The sequence below is a fragment of the Notamacropus eugenii genome, chromosome 3, assembly GCF_028372415.1.
Source record: "Notamacropus eugenii isolate mMacEug1 chromosome 3, mMacEug1.pri_v2, whole genome shotgun sequence".
In the NCBI taxonomy this organism is placed as follows: Eukaryota; Metazoa; Chordata; class Mammalia; order Diprotodontia; family Macropodidae; genus Notamacropus; species Notamacropus eugenii.
Genome location: NC_092874.1, coordinates 231,615,189 through 231,640,630, shown reverse-complemented (window position 1 = coordinate 231,640,630; position 25,442 = coordinate 231,615,189). Strand labels below are relative to the sequence as shown.

Sequence of the window (25,442 nt, the reverse complement as noted above, 5' to 3'; positions counted from 1 at the left end):
TCCCGGGCTCAATCTTTGACTTTTCATTGGGCTATTCTTCCAGCGGGACTCCCTCCCGCCGCGGAAAGAAGGCGGAGTTTGGCTGGACCTTCAGTCCAATCACTGCGGGCGGAAGGCGGGGCTTTTCCTTCATGCCCCACCCTTTGACGAGGGGCGGGGCTTGTCGTTCTGAGGAAGCCTTCGAAGAGCCAGAAGAGGCTGGTGGAGAGCGCGGAGTGACGCGCTGGAGCTGCCGAAGGGAGGGGTGTCCAGACCCGGAATAGCTAGGCGGAGGGAGGAGCCTGAGAGTGAGGGGGTGGGGCTTCCAGTGTTTAGGGTCGAGCAGGCAGGCGAGTGCTGGGTCCCTGAGCCGCGAGACTGGGGGAGCGACACCAGCCAGGTAAGGAGGCCGCGAGCCCCCTTGGGAGGGCGAAGCATGGGCTCCGGGCAAGCGATCGTAGGTTCTGAGGAGAGGGTGGGCCTCCAGGAGACCTTGGAGTCTGACACCCGCCATTAGCCGCGGCCCCTGAACTTGGATGCACGGCCCGCCCCCCCTCCCCTCGACTCCCTACTGTGCAGCCCCCGGCCCCTGATCCCCATCCCCTGCCCCTTCATGTATCACCCTCCTCAGCCCTTCCTTTTCCTCTGTGATATTCCAGTCTTGGCTCTCTATTCTCTTTCTTCCCTAGAACTCATTAGATGGTGGCGGAGGGTGCTTTTAAAAAATACAGTATATAATTTGTGAAAATAACATTTTAAGGGGGGGAGTGGGAGGGGCGGGGGCGGGAGTTGTATCTCTTCTCCTCCCCTCCCCCCCACGCCGTATTTGAGGCTTTTAACACCAGATCATTTTTTCTCTTTACTGATGCATGAAGTCTCAGGGGAAGAGAGATTGGCAAACGTCAATCCCCAGCACCTTTCACTACCCCACAGTATTTCTGACAACAGGTAGCCCAGGAGGGGGGCGGGGCCAGGGGAGGGGGCGGGGCCAGGGGAGGGGCGGGGCCAGGGGCGGGGGGGCGGGGAGGAGAGGGAGGCTTTGACAAGTTTCACCAATTTGGGCACCTAGCCCGGGAATGTACTGTCAACTTTCTTCCAATATCTGAGTTGGATTCCTCTCTTTTCAGTTCTAGGATTTAACCTCTAAAATCAGGGTCATTTCGTATTTCCTGATCAGCTTGTGTCCCCTTTCCCACTAAAATTTTTAACTCCCTTACAACTTTTCATGACCCAAAAGGAAATTAGTCTGTAGAGTCCATTTACTATATGGGGGGGAAATATATACATTTATATATGTAAATCTAACATAAATATATAATACAAATAGATCTATATACATATATGTGCGCATATATGTATATGTGCATTTGGATAGGTATTTAGCTTCAAATATAGCTACACAGTTCATATCTATATACATGTATACATGTGTAATTTGTGTTCATTAATGTGCATAATGCACACATGCATATGCATGCAGTGTGTTTATGCATGTATGTGTATTTTGTGTGTTTACATATAAATACATATATTCGTGGGCAGCTGGGTAGAAAGATAGACTTAAAACTCATAAGATATGAGTATTTCTGGGCTCCCAGTCTTCAACCAGGTATTCCCACTGCCCCTTTCTGATCCTTTGGGTAAATCTGTTCCTGTGTTCTGCTTCCTCTTTGTGTTAACATCACATTAGTTTCCTTCCCCTACCAACTGAAACTCCTCTTATGACCAAAATTAAAAACACTTCAGCATAGCCAGTCAACGCAGAAACTGTACAGTATTCTAGCACCGTAGTACCCCACCTCTTCAATAAAGGGATAGGGCTCGATTTTCTCAGTTCTTTTCATAGGGCAAGCTTGGTCATTATAATTACATAGCATTCAGTTTTTTAAATTGTCCTTTTATTTTTTAATCATTACATATATTGTCTTCATGGTTCCGTGTGAGGCAAAGATTGTTTTCCCCAAGCATCTTATCCTAGCTGCATTGATTTCATTTATGCAAAAGCTTTTCAATTTCAAGTAATCAAAATCATCTGATTCCCCTTTTGTGATTGTCTCTTTAACTTGTTTAAAAATTTCTTCTCTAGTCATAGTTTTGTTTTGACAATTTTTAAAGTATTTTTTTCAAGTATGCATTTGTAATTCATTGTGGTATATAGATGCCAGGCAGCTATGTGGTACAGTGGATGAAGTGCTGGGCCTGAGGTGAGGAAGACCTGAATTCAAATATGAAGTCAAATACTAGCTGGGTGGCCCTAACCAAGTCACTTAAACTGTCTAATCCTCAATCTTAATCTGTGAAATAGGGATAATAATAGAACCTACCTTGCAGGTTTGTTGTGAGGTTAAAATTGTAATATTCTTTGCAATCTTAAAGCACTCTGTAAATACTAGCTACTAGGTTGTTGTTGACGATGATCTAAACCTAAATTTCTGACAAACCATTTACCAGTTTTCTCAGTGTTTTTGTCAGAGTTCTTTTCCAAGAATTTTGTTCTCAATTCAATAAACACCAAGTTACTGAGTTTGATAGTCTCTGATTCTTGCTTCACAAGTCTTTTCCACTGATTTACTTTGCTACATTTTAACCAACACCCAATAATTTTGTTAATTGCTATTTTTTAATACACTTTGAAGTCTGGAAGTGCCATCCTAACTTTAATCTCCTTTTTTTGTTATCTCCTTGAAATTCCAGACGTTTGCTCCTCCAAATGAACTTGGTTATTATTTTGCTAGCTCTTTAAAATATATTCTTGGTAGTTTGGTATAGGACAATAAATTTAGGTAGCAGTATTTTTTATGATATTGATCTACACCAACCATGGAAAAATAAGTAGCCCTCCAATGATTTTAGTTTTTCTTTAAAAAAAAATTGATATCTTTTACGCTTGCATAACTGTTATCTTTCTTACCCCTAACAAAAGGAGGCCATTGCTTGTGACAAAGAAAAATGAAAACGTGAGAAAAAAGTGTAGTTCCCCCAAACTAACCAATACAGCAAGCGGAATTTGACAGTATGTACAATGTTCCACATGCATAGTCCCCTCCCATCTCTGCAAAGGAGGGAGAAGCACTTTTTCATCTATAAAATGACAAAGTTGAGCCAGATTATGATACTGTATCTCCTTTAAAGTCAGACTTGGTCCTTATAATTGACCAGTGTTCAGTTCTGGTTTTCTCTTTCTTTTTGTTGACATTGCCTTCTTGTGCATCTACGATTTATTTAATGTTAATTTTTTCTTATTACACAGTAATTTTCCATTATACTAATTTACCACAATTTGCTTAACTAATCTGCAATTAAAGAGCATCTACTTTGTTTCCAATTTTTTGTCATCACAAAAAGTGTTACAATGAAGTTTTTGGCCTATGACATTCCTGTCTTTCATCTCCTTGGGGTATACATCTAGCAGAGAGATACCTGGGTTAAAGAATATGGATATTTGTCACTTTTTTAAAAACAGAATTCCAAATTGATTTCTAAAATGGTGGGACTGATTCGCAGCCCAACCAATTGTGTATTGGTGTGTCTGTCTTTCTCCAGCCCCTCAAAAACGTAAACTAGTTTCATACTTAGTTTTCTTTGTCAATTTGCTGAGTGTGGTGTAAAAGCTCAGAATTTAAAATTTTTGTTTCTTTTGTTATTAGTTATTTGGAGCAATTTTTCATATGTTTGTTAATATTTTGCTTCTCCTTCAAGAACTATTTGTTCATATCCTTTGACCACATACCCAATGGGGAATAGTTATTTGGTCTATATATTTATGTTAGTTTATATTTTGCAACTAATTATTTCCGTTGCATACTTAGTTTTGTAAGCATGGGATGTGGATAGTAGGTTCTGATAACTGTTTTTTTCTTCTATATTTGAAATTTCACCTTTTTCATTTTTTATTTTCCTCTTTTGGAGGGACTTCTGTTGTTAAGAATTTATTGATTTTAATCTTTTCAAAGAACTTGCTCTTAGCTTTGTTTCTCATTTCAGTAGATTTTTTATTTTAATTTTATACAGTTCCTCTATTTTTAAGATTTCTTCTTTTGTGCTTTTTTGAGATTTATTTATTTTCTAACTTTTAAACTGAATACTCAATTGATTAAAGTTCTTTTTTTCATTTGGCTAATGTATATTTTCACATACTTTTTCCTCTGAGGACTATTTTAGCTGCATGCCAGAAGTGTTGTTAATGTGGTTTCATTGCTATCGTTGTCTTTCACATAATTATTATTTCTAGTAATTATTCAGTAATCAGAATGTCATAAGTCTCTATTTATATCTCCATGTTCTGCTGTACTGATTACTATTTGTGTTATATAAAGGATGTGTTCAGTATATCTACTTCTTTATATTTGTAACTTCTCTATGTCCTAACACACAGTCTGTTTTTCTAAAGGTCCCTTGGGATATTGAGAACTGTGTATCCATATGCATCTTCATTAATGTTTCTATTCTGAAGACAGTGTAACTCAGATTTATTTTTTCAAAAAGTTTGTTCAGTTTCACATTTTCCATTTTGTATCTTTTTCAATTAAATTCATTCAGCTCAGAGAAAGGAACATTAAAATCTCCTATAATTATTATCTATCTAGGCCTTTTTGCAATTTAGTTAACTTTTCCCTTGGGAATTTAAATGTATGTGTTATATATATATATACACACATATAAATAAAATGCTCATATTAGTTCATTGATTATGGTACCTTTAAGTGTATTGTAGTGTGGGGATTTTTTTTACTAATTTTTTTTAAGGCTGTTGGGGTTAAGTAACTTGCCCACGGTTACACAGCTAGTAAAGTTCTAATCTCTTTTGACATTGTGAATTTTTAGTTTTGCTTTATCTGATAACAGAATTGCAACATCTGCTTTTAAAAAAAAGTCATCTGAAGCATAGACAGTTTTGTTGGCACAGTGGATAGAGCATTGTCCTTGGAGTCAGGAAAAACTAAGTATAAATCCAGCCTCAGATATGTGTCTGCTGTATAACCCTGGGCAAATTACTTAATGTCTGTCAACTCAGTTTCCTAAAGTATAAAATAGGAATAAAAATAGCACCTACACCCCTACACACACACACACACACACACACACACATACACACACACACCTGTTGTGAGGATCTAATAAGATAACATTTGTAAAGCAGTTAGCATAGTGCTTGGCATATAATATCTTCTATATAAATACTAGGTACTATATTATTATTCATGTTTTTTTTTGTCTCTCATTTTCATTCTGCATGGTTTTTTAAAAATGTGCTTCTTATATGTACAAATTATTGGATTTTGTCTTATCAAGATTGTTAAATTTTTGTTTTGTTGGATTGCTTAACCGCTTCATGGTTAGGGTCATTTGTGTTTTCCTCCATTTATTACCATTAATTGAATTTTATCCCTTTTTTCTTTTCCTTACTTGATGCTAGTCTTTTTACCACAGACTATTCCCTCCCTTTTACCTCTCCTATCCTGCGTTGTTTGAATTTACTTAAATATTTTATTTCTCTATTCATTTATTTGTTTGTTTTTCCTCTTCTTTTGATTCTTTTCCCTGTCAGCCTCTCAGTTTCTTTCTTCTGCCTTTTAGGATCCTCTCTGTTTGGTTTATGAGGTTTTTTTAAAATTAATTTTATTTATTTTCACTGTTCTACAATCACTACCATATATTTTAGATTTTTTCCCCTTCCTCTGCACTACCTCTCCCCTCCCTCCCCAAGACGTCATACAATTTTATATTGGTTCTACACATACATTCCTATTAAATATATTTTCGCTATAGTCATGCTGTGTAGAAGAATTATAATGAATGGGAGAAATCATATAATAAACCAAAATGTAATACACACACAAAAAAATGATCTGCTACATTCTGCAATTGAATTCCATAGTTCTTTCTCTGGATGTTGAAGGCATTTTGCCTTAGAAGACCATTGGGACTTTTAAGTCCTTGCGTTGCTACAAAGATCCAGGTCTGCCAGAAAAAGCTCTCACACACTGTAGTCGTTTCTGTGCACAAGGTTCTCCTGGTTCTGCTCTTTTCACTCAGCATCAGATCATATAAGTCCTTCCAGGCCTCTCTGAAGTCTTCCTGTTCATCATTTCTTATAGCATAATAGTATTCCATTACATTCATATACCATAATTTATTCAGCCATTCCCTAATTGATGGGCATCCTCTTGATTTCCAGTTCTTGGCCACCACAAAGAGAGCTGCTATAAATATTTTTGTGCATGTGGGACCCTTTCCCATTTTTATGATCTCTTTAGGATACAGTCCTAGAAACGGTATTGCTGGGTCAAAGGGTATATGCACATTTTTGTAGCCCTTTGGGCATAGTTCCAAATTGCTCTCCAGAATGGTTGGATTGGTTTATGAGTTTATGCTGGGCTTTTATTAAAGTTTTTTCTCTTGATATTTTTTTGAACCTTTTTTTTGTATTCCTCATCAGTGTCGCTCTTTGGCCTCTTACTTTCCTCCTAGAGATGCCCAAGGCTGGGCTGCTGATAACCGCAGCCTCCTAAGCTGGGCTCTCACTCAAAGTGCCCGCCCCAGTGTTGCAGTATTGCAGACTGCCATGCAGAATGCCCCAGGTAGAAAGTGCCACCAAGCATTGCTTTGTCCTTTTAAGAGTGATTCTGTTGCACATCTCCTGTGACCTATTTCACGTCATTTACTCTAATCCCAAAAGGCTTCTCCGCCCCACACTTCCTCTTTGCCACCTTCAGCATGCAGACCTTATAGGAGAAACATATATGTGGCACAGTAGGAGGCTGTTGAGGGATATGTTACATGAAATTATAAACTCATTGAAGGCAGAATCTAGACTCATTTTTAAAATTACATTCAATTGTATGACTTTTTATCTTTTTTGTGATAAATTTCATTTTAGCATCACAAACATAAAAATTGCAAACTGAAACCAAATATACTCCCCAAAAGAGTTAAGCACAACACTTTGTAGATACTTCCTTGTATATATGTAGTATTGCTCCAGTAGAATATAAGTTTCTTGAGGTCAGGAACTGTTTTGTTTTTGTCTTTGAGTCTCCAACACCCAACACAATATCTTGCATTTAGCTGATGCTTAAGAAATTTCAACAAAGTATCCCCAAGAGATCATAAAAATGGGAAAGGGTCCCACACGTACAAAAATATTATAGCAGCACTCTTTGTAGTGGCCAAAAACTGGAAGTCAAGGGGATACCCATCAGTTGGGGAATGGCTGAATAAATTATGGTATATGAATGTAATGGAGTACTATTGTGCCATAAGAAATAATGAACAAGAAGACTTCAGAGAGGCCTGGAAGGACTTATATGATCTGATGCTGAGTGAAAGGAGCAGAACCAGAACTTTGTGCACAGCAATGACCACAGTGTGCGAGAGTTTCTTCTGGTAGACTTGGAATTTCGTAAAAATGCAAGAACTTATTAAAAAAAATATCCCAATGGTGAATTTCTAAGGCAAAATGCCTTCCACACTCAGAGAAAGAAATATGGAAGTCATTCACAGAATGTAGCAGATCATGTTTGTGTGTATGCGTGTTTTTGTGTATCATGTTTTGATTTGTTATATGATTTCTTCCATTTATTTTAGTTCGACTACATAGCATGACTATAGTGAAAATGTACTCAATAGGAAAGTATATGTAGAACCTATACAGAATTGTATGCGGTCGTGGGGGGGAGAGGGGGGTAGTCGGGGGTAGGTGTGGGGGGGATAAAATCTTAATTTTATGGCAGCAATTGTAAACCATTAAAAAGAAAAAGAAAAAAAGGAAAAAAAAAGAAATTTCAACAAAGAGATTCATTGGATTGTTTGAATTGAACAGCACATTACTAAGTGGTCCCATATGCTTTTTACCATTAAAATGTTTTATTAATGCTTTTTTCTTTTATATAAGCAATTTATGTTATGAGAAAGAAAAATAATTAAGCAAAAACATTCCCCCAAAATGACTACATCTGACAACATTTACAACATCCTGCCCTAGGAGTCTCCTTCCTCTCTTCCAGATAATGGAAATATCTTTCATTCCATGACCATTGTTGATTTTTCATTTACACAGAATTCAACTTCCTCTTTTTTTGTTGTTGTGTTTACTGCTCTGCTTATTCCATTATGTCAGCAGGTTGTGTAATTTTTTTCATGTTTATCGGAATTCCTCATTCATCATTTCTAAACAGTATTGTTCTATCATATTCACAGATTTAGATCTTAGAGTTCATTGACTCCAACTGGATCAGGAAACTCATATCGTGAATTACATGGCGTGGTTCAGTGCCTTGGTCAGGGTCACACAGCTAGGAAACATCTGAATAGGCATTCAAACTCAGGTCTTCTTAGTTCCAAATCCAGCATTCTCTCCACTATACCACCTGACTGCCCTGGGCCACAATTTTCTTCAGTGAGCACCTAGTTGGTGAGCACCTACTTTGTTTCTAGTTCTTTGCTACTATTAAAAAATGCTTCCAGGAATGTTTTGGCACATGCTGGATCTTTGTTTCTATCTTTGACCTTCTTGGGGTATATGCACCATAGTGAGACTGATGGGTCAAAGTATATGAATAAGTGAGTAACTTTACTTGAATAATCCAAAATTGATATCTAGTAGTTGGGCTAATTCCTAGATCCATCAACAGTGTATTAGTCTACTTGTCTTTGCAATAGCCCCTCAAAAACTGACACAGCTGCTTTTTTCTACTCTTTTCTTTCATATGTCTTTCCATATTTTTAAATTCTTCATATTCCTTGTTTTTTACAGTACCATACTCCATCACACTACCATAGCGCAATTTACTAAACCATTACCCATTTGTTGAGTACAGTTTGTTTGTAACTTTTTGCCAATAAAATAGTGGTACTATAAATATTTTTGTAAAGATAACCTTTTTCTCGCTGTCAGTAATCTCCTAGTACTGAGAGTACTACATCAAAGGTTATGAACACTTTTCTAAATTGGGGGGACATAATTTCATATTATTTTGGATCCATGCACACATGGATCCATATCAGTCCTGGGAATTCCTGACCTCCAAAGGGAAGTCAGGCTCTTTTGTCTTCCTGTCTCTGGCTCTTTTACCTCCATCTCAAAACTCCAAGGAAGCTCACTTAAAGCTTAGGTTTGCTCATATCTAAGATCTACTCAAAGCAGGGAATAGAAAGGGACTCAGTGTACAATGTAAATCAGATATAGGACAGCTATTTATTTCTTCAACACAAAGTGCTGAAAATATAAAAGGTTCATAAAAGCTCATATTAATAAAAATTTAAACAAGAACTAGTAACATTTTATAATTACTGTTATTCTTTCCCTGGAGGTTGAAAGTCAAAATATCAAAACCTGAAGAATGGAACTGCTGAATCATCATTTTACTTTCACCTCAGCTAATCACTGTCCAAACATTTGCCTCCAAGACCATCTTTCCTGGCAGGTCAGGCCAGGGATTGTACTGGTCCTCCTGCCTGGGGTCGTCTTCCCCAAGAAACCTTGTAGTAGTTGTCAGGTTTCCTCCTGAAACATAGCTAGAAGTGACTGTGAACTCTCAGATTCACAGTCACTTCTGAGGCTGGAAGCATCCTTCTCAGAATCATTGCTCAATCAGTAAGGAAATAAAACAAAAGAGACAGCCCAAGCTCATACTCAAGCTTGCCTAGGCAGTCCTCTGGCCAGGGCTCCCATGTTGCTTGGAATGGGAAAGAGTGAACTGGAAAGACTTGGGGCAGATGGAAAAAGAGAGGGAAGTTATCTATCCTTTTTAATCTCCTTTTTAAAACGAACATAGCCCATCCTTTGTGAGGGCAAGGTGATGGAGAGGGACAGGGTCCACCTAGGGTTTGCTGTGTCATCCCCAATCACCAAGGCCTTCAGTTCTGAGTATACATAAGTGGCCCTGGACCAGACTGAAGGCCTCCGTGACATCTATTACATTTACATCACAGTCCTTTCCAGACATTGTTCTCTCTAGCCTTTCTCCCTAGCCCCCATCAGGAGCCTTCCCTATAGCAAAGAAAAACAATTAAACAGAACTAATTGACATAGTGACCACAGATAATAGCATGTGCAATATTCCCCATCAGTTGTTCCCACTCCCCCTCCTCCACCCCCATCTCTTCAAGGAGGAGAGAGAGAAGCATTTCCTTTTTCTTTTCTAGGACCATTACAGTTCACATAGTATGGGCTTCATTTTAGCATTTCTTTTCCTTTACATTACTTTACTCCTTGTATATATCATTTCCCTGCTTCTGCTTACTTCACTTTGCATCAGTTCCTATAATTCTTGTCATGTTTCTCTGAATTTCTCATGTTCATTTTTTATGATATAATGATAATCCATTGCATTCAGGTACTCACTTTGTTTCCAGTTCTTTGCTATTACTAAAAAAAAAAAAGTAGTGGATATTTTGGTTCCCACATAAACTTTTCTTTTCTTTTCTATCTTTGATCTCCTTGGAGTATATATCTCATATTGGGAACTCAGGGAAATAAGGCTCAGGAAGCTTATATTAAGAGGCACACTCAAGCTCATATAATTGTACACTAGTCTTCACTCCCAGATCAGGGCGCTGTCTGTCTACAGCACTACATCTCCTTAGGAAGTTCCAGGTAAACTGTCAGGCAAGGCATCTATTGGTATTTATATAAAAGCAATTAGAAATTCAGAGGAGACTAGTGCAGACAGGTACAACTGAAGCATGACATAGTAAATGAGCCCCCATCTCGCTGACCTTATATATTGTAGTTAGACATGTTATAAAACTAGAGCCATGTTTTGGGGTCAGTTTAGAAAGTGGTATTTTCCAGTTGTTGCCAAGAGAGGCCAAGTAGGAAGAGCTCTGAATTTTCGGAATATGTAGGGTTCGTTCCAGGCCCAGCTTGTAGTTCCAGTTGTGTGAAGGGGGCCAACTGCAGAATGCCAGGGACCTTGGAACTCATCAACTCCTGAGTGCTGTGGGTGCCAGATAAAAATGTAATTATGAAATATTTATTAAGCATAAAAATACAAAAGAACATAGATAATATTAATATGTGACTTTCTAAGACAATATACATCTGGCAGGGATCCTTATGTACGTTTTAATGGCCTGTTTGTATTTCAGTTTGATGCCACTGATCTAGTGCAGACTATTGGTTTTCCAAATGAGAAAACTGAGAAGCACCGAGTTCTGAAATGACCTGGCCATGATTATAGCTACTAAGTCATATAAAAAGGACTTGAACTCAGACTCCCTGACCCCAAGTCTAAGATACTTTCTCCAAGACCACATTATTTCCTTGAGCCTCTGTTACCTCATCTGTAAAACGGGAATTCTCTCACTATCCACCACTCAAGATTGTTATAAAGAAAGAATTCTGTAAACCATAAAACACTATGTACATGTGGATTGATATTATTATTATTTCTATAACAGGAATATACTTGGCCAGAAGGGACCTTGCTGTTCTGCTGAGTTTGAGCCAGATCCATCTGAACTATAAAAATTTGCAGTGTGCCTAGGGCTGACCCTGCCCGGAAAAATTCCTAGTTGAATACTCCACTTCTTGCGGTGGCCTGTAGTGTCTAGCTCCTGATGGCTATGTGGGAGATTCTGCAGGGACTAGACCGGCCTTTCCAAGAGCAGCTACATGAGCTTTATTCAAAGAGTCTCTTGCCTATGGATGTACGGAAACACCTAGCTTCTTGGATTGAGGACCAAAATTGGTGAGGTTCATGGGTTCCCAGAACTTGAGGCACATGGGACATGAGGGAGGTCTTAGGACACCAGGAAAAAACCCCCCACTCAAGATTGTAACCCCTACAAAGATTTTAACCTTCTCTGTGTTGGCTGCCTAGGTACCAAGCAGCCATGGGCCCTGATATGTCTCATGCTTACTTACTCTTCCATCATCTCCTGGACCAACTGGGCTCCCAATCGAATGGCTACAGTCAGGATTCTGACCTGCTACTACAACATAACTTAAGGAAGTTCTGCCGGGATATTCAGGTCCTGAATGTGGGGATGTGGAAGAGTTGGAGGGAACACTGAGCAGAAAAGGGTGAGGGGTGGAATATGGGTGCAGGCTTTAGGAAACACTGAAGGATGGCAGTTGGAGATGGGCTGAGCACTAAGGGGGGCTATGAAGGAGTCATTGTGTTCCCCTTGTCCCTATTTAGGCTTTGTACCAGGATAATCCCATCCAGCTGGCTGGGTTAATTTATAATCTGCTGCTAGAGGAAAAAAATATCCTGAACCAGGCTCAAAGGACTCAGCAGGTAAGGAAAGTTCTCGTGGTTGTAGTGGACCTGTGTTGGGTGAGGAGAGAGTGTGATAGGGTGGGGAGACTAGGAAGGCATTTCATATTGTCCATGGAGAGAGCACACCCATCACATATCTAAGTAGTAACAGGACTACAAACACTAGGTCTATGGCCAGGTGTGCTCATAGTTCCTTCTTTCAGGACTCTGTAGACACAGATCCTGAGGTACCCATGGAGACAAAGCAGCAACAGGAGATTGAATCTCGAATACAGGAATTGAAAGATATGATCCAGGTAATGGTGTCAGAAGAAAGGTGGGCAGAGCTTCCCACTGAGCTACCATGTCAGGTCCAACCTTCCCTTACTCACCTCAGGTTTGTTTACGACTCCCACTTTGCAGAAACTGGTTAAGGATGTTTACTCCCTGAGTGACCTACAGGATGTCTTCTCTTTTCGGTACAAGACCCAGAACCCCTCAGGTATAGTTCAGACTGGGTGATTCTGAGGGAGGGGGCATCTGCTTGGAGGCTCCTGAGGGAAACAGAGGGAATATAGGAAGGCTGAGGGGGCAGGGGATCACTTAGTGCCAGATCGAGATGTCAGAGATGGCCAGCCACCAGGCAATTGCCTGGGGAGAGATGCTGAAGGAATCTCTTAGAGAGTTAGGGAGGCTAAAGGGGGCCTGTGGGATTTGGGCTGGTCTGCCCTCAGTATTCCTCCAAAACCTCTGTCCTACCTGATACTTTGCCTAACTTACTGAGACATCAGCCCAAGGCCAGGATAGGTGTCTAAGCCTTGGTTCTGATTCCTGCTTCTTGTCTCTGCTGTCCAGTGAAGACATCTTCCACAGACTCTAACCAGACCAGGCAACAACAACTCCTGCAGGAAACACTCAATGATCTGGATCGAAAAAGGAAGGTGGGAAGGGAATGAAGGGAGAGGGTGTTGTGGGAGCTTGGAGGGATAGCTGGGGTGGGGAGCAGTCTGGATATAGGTGCTTGGTAGTGGAAGCAGAGTACAACCTATATTCCTAGACCCTGGTTTCTTGGACCATAACTGGGCAGGCTGTAGAGGGAGGTGGGACAGTGGCTGTTGGCTGAGATGAAGACTTACGTACTTCTTGGCTTTAGGAGGTGATGGATGCCTCCAGAGCACTATTGGGCCGATGTGCCACTCTGATTGAGCTCCTGCTGCAGGAGCTAGCAGAGTGGAAAGATCGGCAGCGAAAAGCATGCATTGGGGCCTCTCTGGACCTCAGCTTGGAGCAGTTAGAGAGCTGGTAAGATGGCCTTTGCTGTCTCTCTCCCTCTAGTGACGCTTGGCAGCCCCCTTGAGTCCCCATGCACTCCAGGCCCTCCCAGCAGCCTCATCTAGTCTAGTCTAGGATTATTTTTTGTTCTATTGTCCATATTTTGTTATTTTTGTGGCACAATAGTACTCCATACACTTAAAATTTATGATCCCATTCTCTAATTATTGATTCTAGGGTTTTGGTTTTTGTGATTTACTAATTTGAACATAAAGCAACTATAACATTTTGGTTTTTGTTTTGTTTTGTTTGGCATAAATTGGGAAAAGATCCATCAAGAATATCCTTGGGGCCTAGTCATGATGATACCTGAGTTCAACATTGTTGTAACTCGTAACTGCCATGTTTCTTTTCAAGAAGTAACATATGCGTTTTCATCAGCAACATAGCATCTTGCTCTAGCCCACACAGGGCTGAATTTTGCTATTTTTGACTGCTTGTTAATTTAACAGACATCATTGGGTAACTCAGAATTGCTTAAATGGGCATTTCTCTGATTCTCGGAGGGTTTGAACAGTTTTTCAGAAGGTATTTCATTGGTATTTCTGGTATAAGGGAATGACTTCTTCACATCTTTTGAACCCACCCCTCTGTGTCCCCAGTGCCTACCCTTTTCTTTTGGGTATAATAGCCACAGTCCAGTTGCTTTTCTCTGACTAGTCTCATTTTTAGATCTTCAGGGTAAAGGGATGGGGTGAGGTAGGGACCCCCATGGGTCTTGTCATCTCCTCCATTCCCTTTTTCTGCATCTCCCCCTACCAGGTTCACATCTGGAGCAAAGATACTGTTCCAGCTAAAGCAACAATTGAAGGAACTTGAGAATTTAAGCAACGAAGTCAGCTATGAGAAGGATCCCCTGAAAAACAAGCTGCCTTTACAGGGGGTCACAGAATTGCTGCAGCTTCTGCTTCACAGGTACCACCATGGAGGGATCCAGTCCTGGGGAGAAAGAACAGGGAAAGCCTGGGCCTCAGGAGGTCCAGGAGCTGCGTCATCCATTTAACAGTGCCCTTCCTTCCCCTGCCCTTAGCGCCTTTATAGTGGAATCACAGCCTCAGATGCTTCTGCCTCTCAACCGACCTCTTGTCCTCAAGACTGGGAATAAGTTTTCTGTCCAAACGCGGTTGGTATCATGGTGACAGTCTGTCCCAGTTTATAACTCCCTTATCCTTCCACCTTGCATGTAATCCTCTTTCTCTTGTGTTGAATGGATGTCTTACTTTGTGCTTAAGTTTCTATTCTCCTTCTCCCTTTCCTCATCTCCTTTATTCCTTTCCTCTCAGTTTCAATTTAACATATATTTTAGAGACCACGATATGCAAAGTTTGTCCTAGGTGCCGAAGATATGTATAGATATGACATGGACCCTCCCTTCAAGGAGCTTGTAATCTAAAAGGGGAGATGGGTAAATTCTCAAATATACACAGAGACTGAGTGGAGTGAAAAGGAAAGATCCAGGTGGAGCACTGTGAGAAATTTGAGAAGAGAGAGATCACTTTCACTTGGGTGGAAAGCAGGGCTTCCTAGAGAAGGTCCCATCTGAGGGGCATTGAAGAAAAGAAAGGAGGCTGTTTAAGAGGCGGAGTTCAGACTGGGACATGACGCCAATTCCAAGTATAAGGAATAATGAGACCAGAGCACAGACTTGGGGGGAAAAACCAGGATCATAAATAGAAAGCTGGGTAGTTCCTAAGAGGTCATCCAGGTAAACTCTTATTTTACAGGTGAGGAGACTAAGGCCCTTGCAGAGATGTTAAGGATTTGCCCTAGGGAAGACAGATAGAAAATAGTAATGTTAGGTTTCAAATCCAAAGTAATTCCCTCCTTACCATTTTATCTTCAAACTCCCCCTATTCCCCACTGACCCTTCCAGCATCTGACCAGGTCCAGAGGCCAAGGCTGACCAGCCTTCTCCTTTCCTTCTGTAGGCTCTTGGTGAGGCTGCAGGATGCAAATGAGCCCCTAACTGTGCATGTCACCATTGACAAGTGAGTCGGGGAGGGGGAAGGAGTGTGTGTCTATGTGTCTGTGTGTGTGTGAGGAGGGTTGGGGTGGAGGGAGGATGGGAATCTGGGGGCTGCCCCATGAACTGTCTTGTCTTGTTTCACAGGAATGCTCCCCAAATGAAAGGGTAAGAGCCTGGGGACTCCTGGTGGAATGGGATGTGAGAAGGACAAAAGAGAATCATTTTGTCTCCTATCCCCTGATACTCGAGAGGGGGGATGGGCTTTGGCCAGATCCTGGCCACTTGTCAGGTTTCCTGTATGTCTCCTCCCTCCTGGAACTTTGCTTCAGAAATGGGAGCCCAGAGGCAAGTTCAGCTGTGTCTTTGACTCCATCTGATCTTCCAATTTAAGTTATTGTGAGGAAAGCATATTTTGAACCTGAAAAAAGGACTGTATAAATACCAATCATTGATGCTGTTGGTTTTATTATCGTTTCAATTGGAGTAGCTTCCGAATGTTCAACATCCTGACCTCCGAACAGAAAACTTTGACCCCAGAGAAGGGAAAAAGCCAAGGCTTGATCTGGGACTTCCGATGCCTGGTAGGTAGAATCAGAACCCTAGAATTATGTCATCTCTTTAACATGATTGAAGGGGAAAAATGGGGGGATGGGGCAGCAGCATTGCAAGAGGTGGCAGCATAGGGTAATGGCCAGAGTGTTGGACAAAGAACCTGAGGGGCTTGGATTTGAATCCACCTTAGACACTAGCTAAGTGACCCTGGACAAGTCACTTAATTTTTCTGCAACTGTTTCCTCATCTGTAAAATAGGGTAATAATACCTACCTCTCAGGTTTGCTGTGAAGATCAGATGAGATAATGTCTATGAAATTCTTTGCAAACCATAAAGTGCTATATATATTAGAGGTATAAGGGGACCCTGTTCTGACCCCTTCCCCTCCTCTTCCCTTTCTGTTCACAGACACTGAAGGAGCAGAAAACAAGTAGCTCTGGGAAGGGCTGCAGTGAGGTGAGGTCGGGGCAGAGTGAAAGGAACAGTATGGAACTGTTGGCCAGCAGCCAGCAGGACCCGCTTATTGACCATGAACTTGACTCTTTAGGGACTGCTCGTTGTGACAGAGGAACTTCACATCATTAACTTCACTGTCAAATACTCCTACCAGGGGCTGAAGCTAGAGTTGAAGGTAAAGGAGGATGGTAGGAAGAGAGGGGAGAGAGAGACGGGGAGAGGGGGACTTCTCCTTTGGGGATGGAGCACCAAGCTCTTGCTTCCTACTAGGTGCTATCACAGAGCATCCTCTCTTTTCCCTGCCCTCCCCTCCAATATCTTCCTCTTAGACCAATAGTCTTCCTGTGGTGATCATCTCCAACATGAACCAGCTTCCCAGTGCTTGGGCCTCCATACTCTGGTTTAACCTGCTCAGCTCTGATCCCCAGGTGAGAGACTGGAAAGAGACTCCCCAGAGTGGGAGGGAGGGTTAGGATTAGGTCAGGTCTAAGGATGAACCGTGGCAGGAAGGGATGTGCCATGGCTGCCTCTGACCTGGGCTGTTCTTCCCTTGTCTGCAGAACCAGCAGTTCTTTTGCAATCCCCCCAAGGCTCCTTGGACAGTGTTGGGCCCAGCCCTCAGCTGGCAGTTTTCTTCCTGTACTGAGCGAGGCCTTGACCAAGAGCAGCTTAATATGTTGAAGAAAAAACTGTTTGGTACAGATGATTTCCATTCCCTCAATACACTCCAATCCCCTTGGTTTCCCTTCTTTGGCTCCCCATGTTACCCATCTAGTACCTTTCACCTTCTGTCCCTGTGTTGCTGTCCTGTATGTTTCCCCGCCCCAGCCATAGAATCTTAGGGTTGTGAGGGGCAACAGAGATCGGCTAGTCCAGTTTAGACCCTGGTGATGTTCCAAACAAGCGGCCATCCTGCTTTTGTCTTGAAGACTTCCAGTGATGCCAAAGCTCTGCTGGCCGCCTAACTGTTGGGAAGTCTTTCTCTACCTTCTACTGCTGTTCCTAGTTCAGCCCTCTGGGGCCAAGTCTAATGTATGTAACGCCCCTTCAAAAACTTGAAGACATAGTTCAAAGGCCCCTTGCCTGAGTCTTCTCTGTGCCCACTGCCCATTTGTAGGGCACGTTCTCCCCTTGCCATCCCACTCCACCTGCAGCACCATGCTGGTTAGCCTCTGTTTTCATTGCAGCAGCTTGTTGGCGTTCTCATTAAAATGTAGTAGTTCTCACAGCATTTCATCTGTCCCTCTGTCTGAAGCCCCTGTGTCCTTCTGTCCTTCAGAGAAGGAGCATAAGAAAGAATCACAGTTGTCCTTGTCCTGGCCTGCCTTTGCCAAGGTAAGGAATGCTCTCTGACAGCAGACCACCCCCTCCATCCCTCGGGGTCCTTCCACATTCTTCCTTTCCTCTCCTTTAGCAGGACAGCCCTCCTGGGAAGATGCCATTCTGGACGTGGTTGGACAAGATCCTGGACCTGGTGCACAACCACCTGAAGGATATCTGGAAAGATGGGTATGATGTGAACGCTCTGACCTTACCTTCTCACCGCCTGCTCTGATGTACTGAGGGTGGGCTTGGGGCTCCCCCTTGTGGGCACTATAGACTGGAGAGTGGAGATGGTATGGTAATACATTAAACTGATATCTCAATGCCCTTTTAACCTTCACAAAGCATTTTACAGACATTGTCTCATTTGCACCTCATAGCAGTGCTGTGACATAAAAATGCAGTATCCTTCATTTTCTAGTAAAGATTAAAGAGTTAAAATGAATTGATCCCAGGCCCTCAGAGAGCAGATTCATACCTGGGTCTTTTCTAACTCTCAAAAGCAGCCTTCTTTCCCCCTTTTTCCTGCTTCTCATAGGAAAGAAGGAAAGGGGCTCATGTACTGGCTATTTCCCACTTCTTTCTTTCCATTCCATGCCACAGGCTCATCAAGGGCTTTGTGACTCGTGCCCAGGCACTGAAGTTGCTGAAGAAGAATTTGCCAGGTACCTTTTTGCTGCGATTCAGTGAGACCTCACTAGAGGGAGGCATCACCTGTTCATGGGTGGAACATCAGGATGACGGTAAGACTGAAAGATACATCCTCCCTGAATCCTCTCCCTCACCAAGTTTTGAGCCTTGCTTCATTTGACCTTTGGACTTCTGACCACTTTGATTACTTGACTGGGATTGAGGAGTGGGAGAGTAGCTGGAGCCCTAAAGTAGAAGAGGCAGACTTCTACTCCTTTTCCTCAAGCCTTATCCCTACTGATGCCTTCTTCCCCCCCCCCCCCCAGACAAAGTGGTCCTCCGATCGGTACAGCCATATACTAAGGAAATTCTGCAGTTACTCCCGATTACAGAGATCATACGTAATTACCAGTTACTGGCAGAGGAGAATGTGCCTGAGAACCCGCTGTGCTTCCTTTACCCTGGCATACCCCGGGATCAAGCTTTTGGACCCTATTACCGTGAGAAAGGTAGAAACATGGAATCTTAGGGCTCAAGGAGTCCTGTTAGATTGTAGAATTCAACCCTAGCAACATCTCTTTGATGGGAATACTGATTCAGGGAGGCTTGCATGACTTGAGCAGGGTCCTCCACTTAGTGACCAGCCTGGGTGGTATGGGGGTGAGGGCAGAAGGAGGGCCCCTGGGCTTTGATTTGTACTCATTAACTGTCTCAATCATTCTTCCCTCCTAATCACTCATGGACTTATCTCTTCCTACCACAGTTGATCTTGCAAAACAAAGGAAATACTTAAGCCGGGAACTCATTGTAGTGTCCAACAGGTGAGATGTGATATGCCCTTTCCTAAACTGCTGTACTGTCTTCACCAGTTGATGTCAAGCTCTCTCAGCCTTCCTCAGATATCTCCTATTTCTTCATAATCTCCTTGTTCCTCATGTGCTCCTCTATTCATCCTCTGTTAACCTTCTTTCCTTTCCTATGACTGAAGTCTTTGGAACAAGAGAAATTTGACCCTCTTCCCTATTCCTCATCCTTTTCTCTATAAATCTATCCAAGGCTGGCCCCTGCTCACCTTGGTCTAGACTGTTGCAGGAGCCTTCTCCTGCCTCAGGCCTCTCGTCACTCAGACCTGTCGCCCATGCTGTTGCCAAAATGACTTTCCTAAAGCCTAAGTCTCATCAGATCACCTCCTCCATAACTGCCAGTAGTTCCTGTTACCTCCAGGAGCAAATACAAATTCCTCGATTTGGCATTTAAAGCTCGTCACAACTTAGCCCTCTTCTTTCTTTCTAGTCTTTTAACATAGGTCTCCTTCCATGCACTCTGTGGTCCAGCCATACTGCTTTAACTGCCGTTCTTCATATGATTTCATCTGTCCCCCATCCCTGGAATGTTTTCCTCATCCCCCAACTCCTAGATTCCTTGACTTCCTTCAAGGCTCAATTTAAGCCCCACCTCCAGCAGGAAGACTTTCCTGGTCCCTACAGCTGCTGATGTCTTCCTCTAGAAGGCTATTTACTAGCTACTCAGTATTTACCTTATATTTACTGACTTACATACCTCTTAGAATATAAGCTTCTTGAAAGCTGGGGCTGCTCTCTGCACTTAGAACAATTCCTGGCCTATTATAAGCACTTAATAAGTGCATGTTGATTGATTGATCGACAGCGCACACACACACTCTCTCTCTCTCTCTCTTTGAATCTTATGTTTTTTTGTATCTTTCTTGGTTTGTGCATTTAGACAGGTTGACGATGTGCAGTCACCATGTTGCTTACAGGAGCCAGAAGATGTGGATTTGAAGCTGGAACCTCTTTTAGAGTGGGAGCAGGAGCCTGAGCTTCCCTTGGACCTGCAGAGCCTAGGGAACGACCTGCTAACTCTGAATATGAATGATATTGGAGGTGAGTGAGGGCTAAGGTACCATCCATGAGCTCTGTAAAGGCTGCCTAAAATCTAACTAGACTGCATCATAGCCTGTTGCTGAAAGAGTATACATTTTTGACTCCATACTAAGAAAGGCTACTTGCAAAGAATTCATTAGTACAGTACATTCCTCTCCTGTTCATCTCAAGCCCTCTCCTACCTGAAGTGACCCTTTCAGCTTTTTTGATGCTTCCCAGCTGTTAGAGAGGCAGCTCTCTGTCTGGGCCTTTGACCTGATTTGCCTTTCTGCACTGCCTAGCTCCGACAAATGATGAAATTCCCTGTGATGCTATCCTGCTGAGAGATGACCCGGTGTTACCTATCCTGTCTGGGGGTGATGAGGCCCCCTGCGCCGTGACCCACTTTTTCATGGATGGTGCCTCTACTCTTGATTTCCCAAATTACTAGGAATTAAATTTCTCCCTCTTTCCTTTCTTCCCTCTCTACTGCTCTCCATCAAGACATTGTTTGATGGAGATCAAGAGCATGGTGTGTGTTTGTTGTGGGGGGAGGGAGGTGGAATTGGAAAAAGGAAGAAACAGATCTTCACAGCTTCCTGTGCCAAATTGTCTCTTCTTTCTCCCCTTGCACTTTGTGAAATCCTGTGTGCCCAATTTTTCCTTGTAAGGGATAAGCAATATCTACTTCATTTTACTTTGTGAGGCTCTCTCCAAAGTTGAGTGGATTGACCCAACAATAACTTGGTTTTCTAGTCACTTGAAGTTTACAAGGCACTTTTCTCCCTACCAGTGGTTACCCCGTGAAGCAAGTACAAAGTCCTACTGTATTCACTTTACAAATAGGGACTTCTCCATGGTCATGCAGCTGTGTGACCTCAACCCCAGAATTCCTGACCCTGTTCTGTGCTCTTTCTCTACTGCTTTCCTGGTCTGCCTTTGCCCTTGTTACCCCTGACAAAGTCTCACATGTGCACTTTGATAGCTGGAACCACTTAGTGATGGGCAGCTAGTGTTTTAAGGCTCTGATAACAAATAACGCCGAGGGCCAAGCAGGTCCTAGTATTATGATAGTTAACCAGTATAACTGGACAAGAACAAAGCCAATACAATAAACTAGGTTCTCTAACAGCCATCCTGTCATTTGTTCTCTGTCCCATCCCTGGATGATGGTTGGGAGGGGAGGGATGGGGGAAAGAGAGCTGGGCTGACGAGGGAAAGGAAAGAGCTGGAAACAACAGTGAAACAGAGGGAAGAAAGCACCCACGAACCCTTCCCCTGTTCCCAAGATTTCAGCTTCCCTGGAGTGATAAAATCCCCTTCAGTGGGGGCCTCAGTGTCCTTTAAGGGAGAATCCCATTGGTTTTTAGGGGAATTTACCCTCATGTCCCTGGAACCCCCGCTAACTGAACTCTTAATATTCATTCCCTTAATGATTCAGGCTCGTTTCATTTAGTGATTTTCAATCACTAAACTTTAGGCGGAGAAACTATGAGTAGAGGCAATTGCAAGACATACCATAAAGGAGCCCCACCTTCTATTATTTCACCCTCCATTTTGATCTACATCCTTCTGTTAGCATCTAGTAGGTAATAATACTAAGAGGAATGAATGGATTTACCTTGAAGCCTGAAAGACCTCAGAAAACTAATTAGTGCTTTGTCCTTCCCTACCCACTTAAAAGTTGAGAGGATGACTTGAAGAAGGGACATACTTATTGTTTTTCATTTATCCTCCATCTTTCTCAACATTAGCCCTCATACCTGAAAAGTCAGATACAATTTGTACATAAATAAGTTTTTATTGGAGAAAATTTATACATTAATATAAATATCATAAATACCCCCCTCACAATTCTCCTGTGACAATAAATACTGTAATTTTCCTTAAATAAATATCTGCTGGTTTACCCACTCAGGTTGCTGTCAGCATTGGTACTCGTCAACACTTATGAATATATTTGAAGAGTGCAACTCGGCATTACTTGGTTTTTTCCACGTAGTGATGATCGATCTCCTCTGTTAGCCCTCTGATGTTTAAGGTCGCTTTCATCCACTCCCTAAGGGCTCAGAGTGGCTGCCCCATGAGTGAAAACTCGTGCAGCAATGGCAGCAAAGGCTCGAAGTCTCTGTAAGATCTTGGGGCGAAGGAGGAGGCGCTGCCATGGCTCACTGGGGCTAGGAACCTGCTGCTTCTTCCAGGCTCGGTCCTTGGGCTGTTGGGATACAGAGAAAATTGGTCCTCAAATCTCAGCCCCCCCCCCGCTTCTATCTACAACTCCTGAAGGCCTCCCTCCAGTTTACTCTTTCCTGAATCCACATCCCCAACCCATCCTCCACCTCCATACCTGTAGGAGCTGACTGAGGCCCAACAGGGAGGAATGGAGTTGCCCTACAGAGTTGTCCTCAAGTAGAGAAGGTTCCCCAGTGAAAATGTCTGAGTTCAGCAAGTGACCATAGAAAATTAAGCCTCGATGTATCTGCTGCAAGCAGAGCTAAAGGGAGGGAAGATGATGAGATAATCAGTAAACTTCACTCACCCCAACCAGCCCTCTTCACCATTCCCTCCATTCCTCTGCTTCTGTTTGGCGCCATTGTGTCCCAAGTACCTGGCTGTTGTCACTGAGACTCTTATGGTCACAGCCGTCACCACACTGGATGTGGGGCACATCATCTACAGCTTGTCCACTGACTTCCTCTCTGGGCAGGTCCTAGAGGTGGAGTTAGGTGGACAGCAACACACAAAGTTTTGAATCCAGCTGGGCTTTTCCATTCCTGACCCTTCCTGGCCCTAGAGTCTTACCCCAGAACACATCCACCTAGCTCCTCTTTCCTTTAAGGTTTACCTCTCTGATTCCACTTTGCTGATTCATAGTTGCTAGCTAGCGTTCTTTCTTTCCCTCCTTGCATCATTCTTTATATAGCTAATGTAATCTCCTAGTATTACATGTGATGTGGCAGAGAACAAAACCCAGAACTGAAATAATTTAGAAATATTTATTAAGTCATCAGGCAAAAGGGGTGGCCCACTCCCTAAGATCCAAACAAAGGAACAAGGAAACAGTAGCCCATTGGCCAGCACGGAGACAGTTTTCAGTTTAAGATACATGGGTTACTTGAGATGTGGAACAAGAGCTAATCTTCACAGTCTTTGCATCAGTCTTCAGACCTGACTGGATTTCTGGTCAGCGCAACTTAGATTCTGAGTTAAACATTAAATAAATCTGATCTCTAAGCAGCAGGTCTGATTTCTCAGCCACATAGGGCTAGGTTCAAACAATATCACCAAGTTTCCCCACAACTTTTAGATTCCTTCAGAGACAGAACGGTTTTTTGTTTTCTTTTGTTTAGAGGGTAGGGGAGGGGTGGTATTCTTTTGTCTGTCCCTTATAGAATACCTTATTCACCCAATATATGGTGAGTACTTCAATGTTTACAGTTAAGGTGGATCTCTAGCCCACTGATAAGTGTAGGCTTCCAACCAGACCTTTCTACCTTTCCTTCACTTAAGGTTCATCATGTACTGTTCCTTCTGACTTAGTGCCTGGTTATCATCCTATACCTTATACCAGGAAGGGGCCTACTTACCAGGTTTCCCATCTGCGGGAGAATGCCCCACGCCAAGGCAGTAACATTCTGAGACAGCTCCCGGCACCGGTCCCAGGCAACGCTTCTTCTACCCGGCACTGCCCGGCCTTCAGCAGTCCACAGCAGCAGCAGCAACAGCAGCATCTTCCTGAGCCCAGATTTCATCTCTCTGGCAAACTGGTTCTAGCCTCCCTCACACTGATCTGTGATCACTTGTGACTTTCTGTTTTATTCTTTGCTTTCCCTGTTATTTCTCTGGCCCTTTCTCTCTCCTCTCTCTCTCTGGGTTGCTTCTTGTGTCTTTTTAAGCTCTCCACTCTGTACCTCCCTTTATGCTGGGCAGGTGACTCAGCAGGTGGGATTTCCCTCCTGCTATTTTCTCACACACCCACCCACCACTGCCACCTTCTTGGAGAGCCCAGGTATCTAACCCTAGTTCCAGGGGAAGTAAGTCATGTGGTTACTGTGGCCAGAGACCAACAATGGGATATGTGTAATGCTCTCCAGGAATCAAAACCTCTGTGGAAAGGGAAGAAAAGGCAAGGGTTGTCCCACTGAGGCAAATCTTGGCCACAGCCCTTCCCCCTTGCTAGGCCTCTCTCTGTTCTCCTTAGTCCCCAAAGCTAAGACTCTCAAAACATAATGACTTGACTCCTTTTGTCTCAAGGGAAATTGAGATGGAGAAGCATCTATCTACCCCTCTCTGAAAGCAGATAGCTCAGTTTGAGACCCAGGTCCAACTCCTGCTTTTGCCTCTTTCTTTGAAGCAGGAACCAGACATTCTTGGATTTCCTATCTGGATAGGAGCTTCAGTTTTCTCACCCAGACAGTTCCCTAGGTTAACTTTTTCTTTTTTTTTAATAGACACTTGTTGATTTTATTTATATATTTTTGGAGGCCATTAGGGTTAAGTGACTTGCCCAGGGTCATACAGCTAGTAAGCGTCTGAGGCTGGATTTGAAATCAGGTCCGCCTGGCTCCAAGGCCTGTGCTCTATCCACTTGGCCCCCTAACTGTACCTTATTTGTTTTTTCCATATAGAAGGATGGGTGGTTAAGGACATTCTGTTCCTGAGGTCTACAATGGGTCTCATAGTTTCTGTAAGGTTCAGAAGGAATGCTGATTGCTGAGGTTAGTTCAGGCAGGAGACAGAATGCAGGCATATTATTTCCTAGCCTTCTGACCCCTGGTAGACCAGAAACTAAAGCACGTGGGGACTTGGAGGGGTTTCCTGATAGTGCCCCTGGTTGGTTCATGGACAACCCCTTCCTGACTTCTGAGTCTGATTGAAATGAGATAATATTTGTACAAAGTGATTAGTACAGTGGCTGGCACATAGTAGGCCCTATATAAACACTTATTCCCTTCCCTCTTCCTCCTCTATTTAGTGTGAGGAGGATTCTGTCTCCTGCCAGGAGATGCCACTCACCATGTGCCCCATGAGTTGATGGGTTGCCAGGCCAGGGCCCTGAATTCTTGGTACTAGTTCGAGGCAAACCTGGGTACATGTGAGCACTTGACAACAAA

General features: G+C 42.9%; 2 protein-coding genes across 7 annotated transcripts; one reads left to right on the top strand and one right to left on the bottom strand.

The window, feature by feature from the left end:
- The first annotated feature begins 283 nt into the window (after window positions 1–283).
- On the top strand, window positions 284–21,459 carry STAT2 (signal transducer and activator of transcription 2). 6 transcript variants are annotated; one of them, XM_072655044.1, is made up of 25 exons: window positions 315–379; window positions 855–927; window positions 11,383–11,672; window positions 11,805–11,955; window positions 12,126–12,224; window positions 12,410–12,502; window positions 12,609–12,687; window positions 13,041–13,126; window positions 13,339–13,487; window positions 14,280–14,432; window positions 14,548–14,640; window positions 15,446–15,505; window positions 15,628–15,648; window positions 15,971–16,064; window positions 16,445–16,492; window positions 16,584–16,667; window positions 16,822–16,920; window positions 17,053–17,188; window positions 17,772–17,827; window positions 17,907–18,001; window positions 18,419–18,558; window positions 18,772–18,954; window positions 19,209–19,266; window positions 20,189–20,349; window positions 20,631–21,459. In XM_072655044.1, the coding sequence occupies exons 3-25, from the start codon at window positions 11,542–11,544 to the stop codon at window positions 20,777–20,779; spliced, it is 2,418 nt and encodes an 805-aa protein (XP_072511145.1). In that variant the 5' UTR covers window positions 315–379; window positions 855–927; window positions 11,383–11,541; the 3' UTR covers window positions 20,780–21,459. The 6 variants fall into 6 exon arrangements, with proteins under 6 accessions (XP_072511146.1, XP_072511144.1, XP_072511143.1 ...); XM_072655041.1 differs by having other exon boundaries at window positions 17,748–17,827; XM_072655045.1 differs by lacking the exon at window positions 855–927 and having other exon boundaries at window positions 284–379; window positions 17,910–18,001.
- Window positions 21,460–22,109: 650 nt separating this feature from the next.
- On the bottom strand, window positions 22,110–24,196 carry IL23A (interleukin 23 subunit alpha). Its single transcript, XM_072655053.1, has 4 exons — window positions 23,916–24,196; window positions 22,937–23,038; window positions 22,676–22,822; window positions 22,110–22,543 (listed from the first exon to the last, which is right to left on the bottom strand). The coding sequence occupies exons 1-4, from the start codon at window positions 24,078–24,080 to the stop codon at window positions 22,388–22,390; spliced, it is 570 nt and encodes a 189-aa protein (XP_072511154.1). The 5' UTR covers window positions 24,081–24,196; the 3' UTR covers window positions 22,110–22,387.
- Window positions 24,197–25,442: the final 1,246 nt, after the last annotated feature.

Bases quoted from the DNA above. Each gene is read 5' to 3' on its own strand.
- STAT2 (XM_072655040.1), top strand. From the start codon at position 11,542: ATGGCTATGTGGGAGATTCTGCAGGGACTAGACCGGCCTTTCCAAGAG. The intron at 12,225-12,409 runs GTAAGGAAAGTT...TCCTTCTTTCAG, and splicing joins AGGCTCAAAGGACTCAGCAG to GACTCTGTAGACACAGATCC. The intron at 15,506-15,627 runs GTGAGTCGGGGA...CTTGTTTCACAG, and splicing joins GTGCATGTCACCATTGACAA to GAATGCTCCCCAAATGAAAG.
- IL23A (XM_072655053.1), bottom strand. From the start codon at position 24,080: ATGAAATCTGGGCTCAGGAAGATGCTGCTGTTGCTGCTGCTGCTGTGG. The intron at 22,823-22,936 runs GTACTTGGGACA...CCCTCCCTTTAG, and splicing joins GTCTCAGTGACAACAGCCAG to CTCTGCTTGCAGCAGATACA. The intron at 22,544-22,675 runs GTATGGAGGTGG...GTATCCCAACAG, and splicing joins GCCTCAGTCAGCTCCTACAG to CCCAAGGACCGAGCCTGGAA.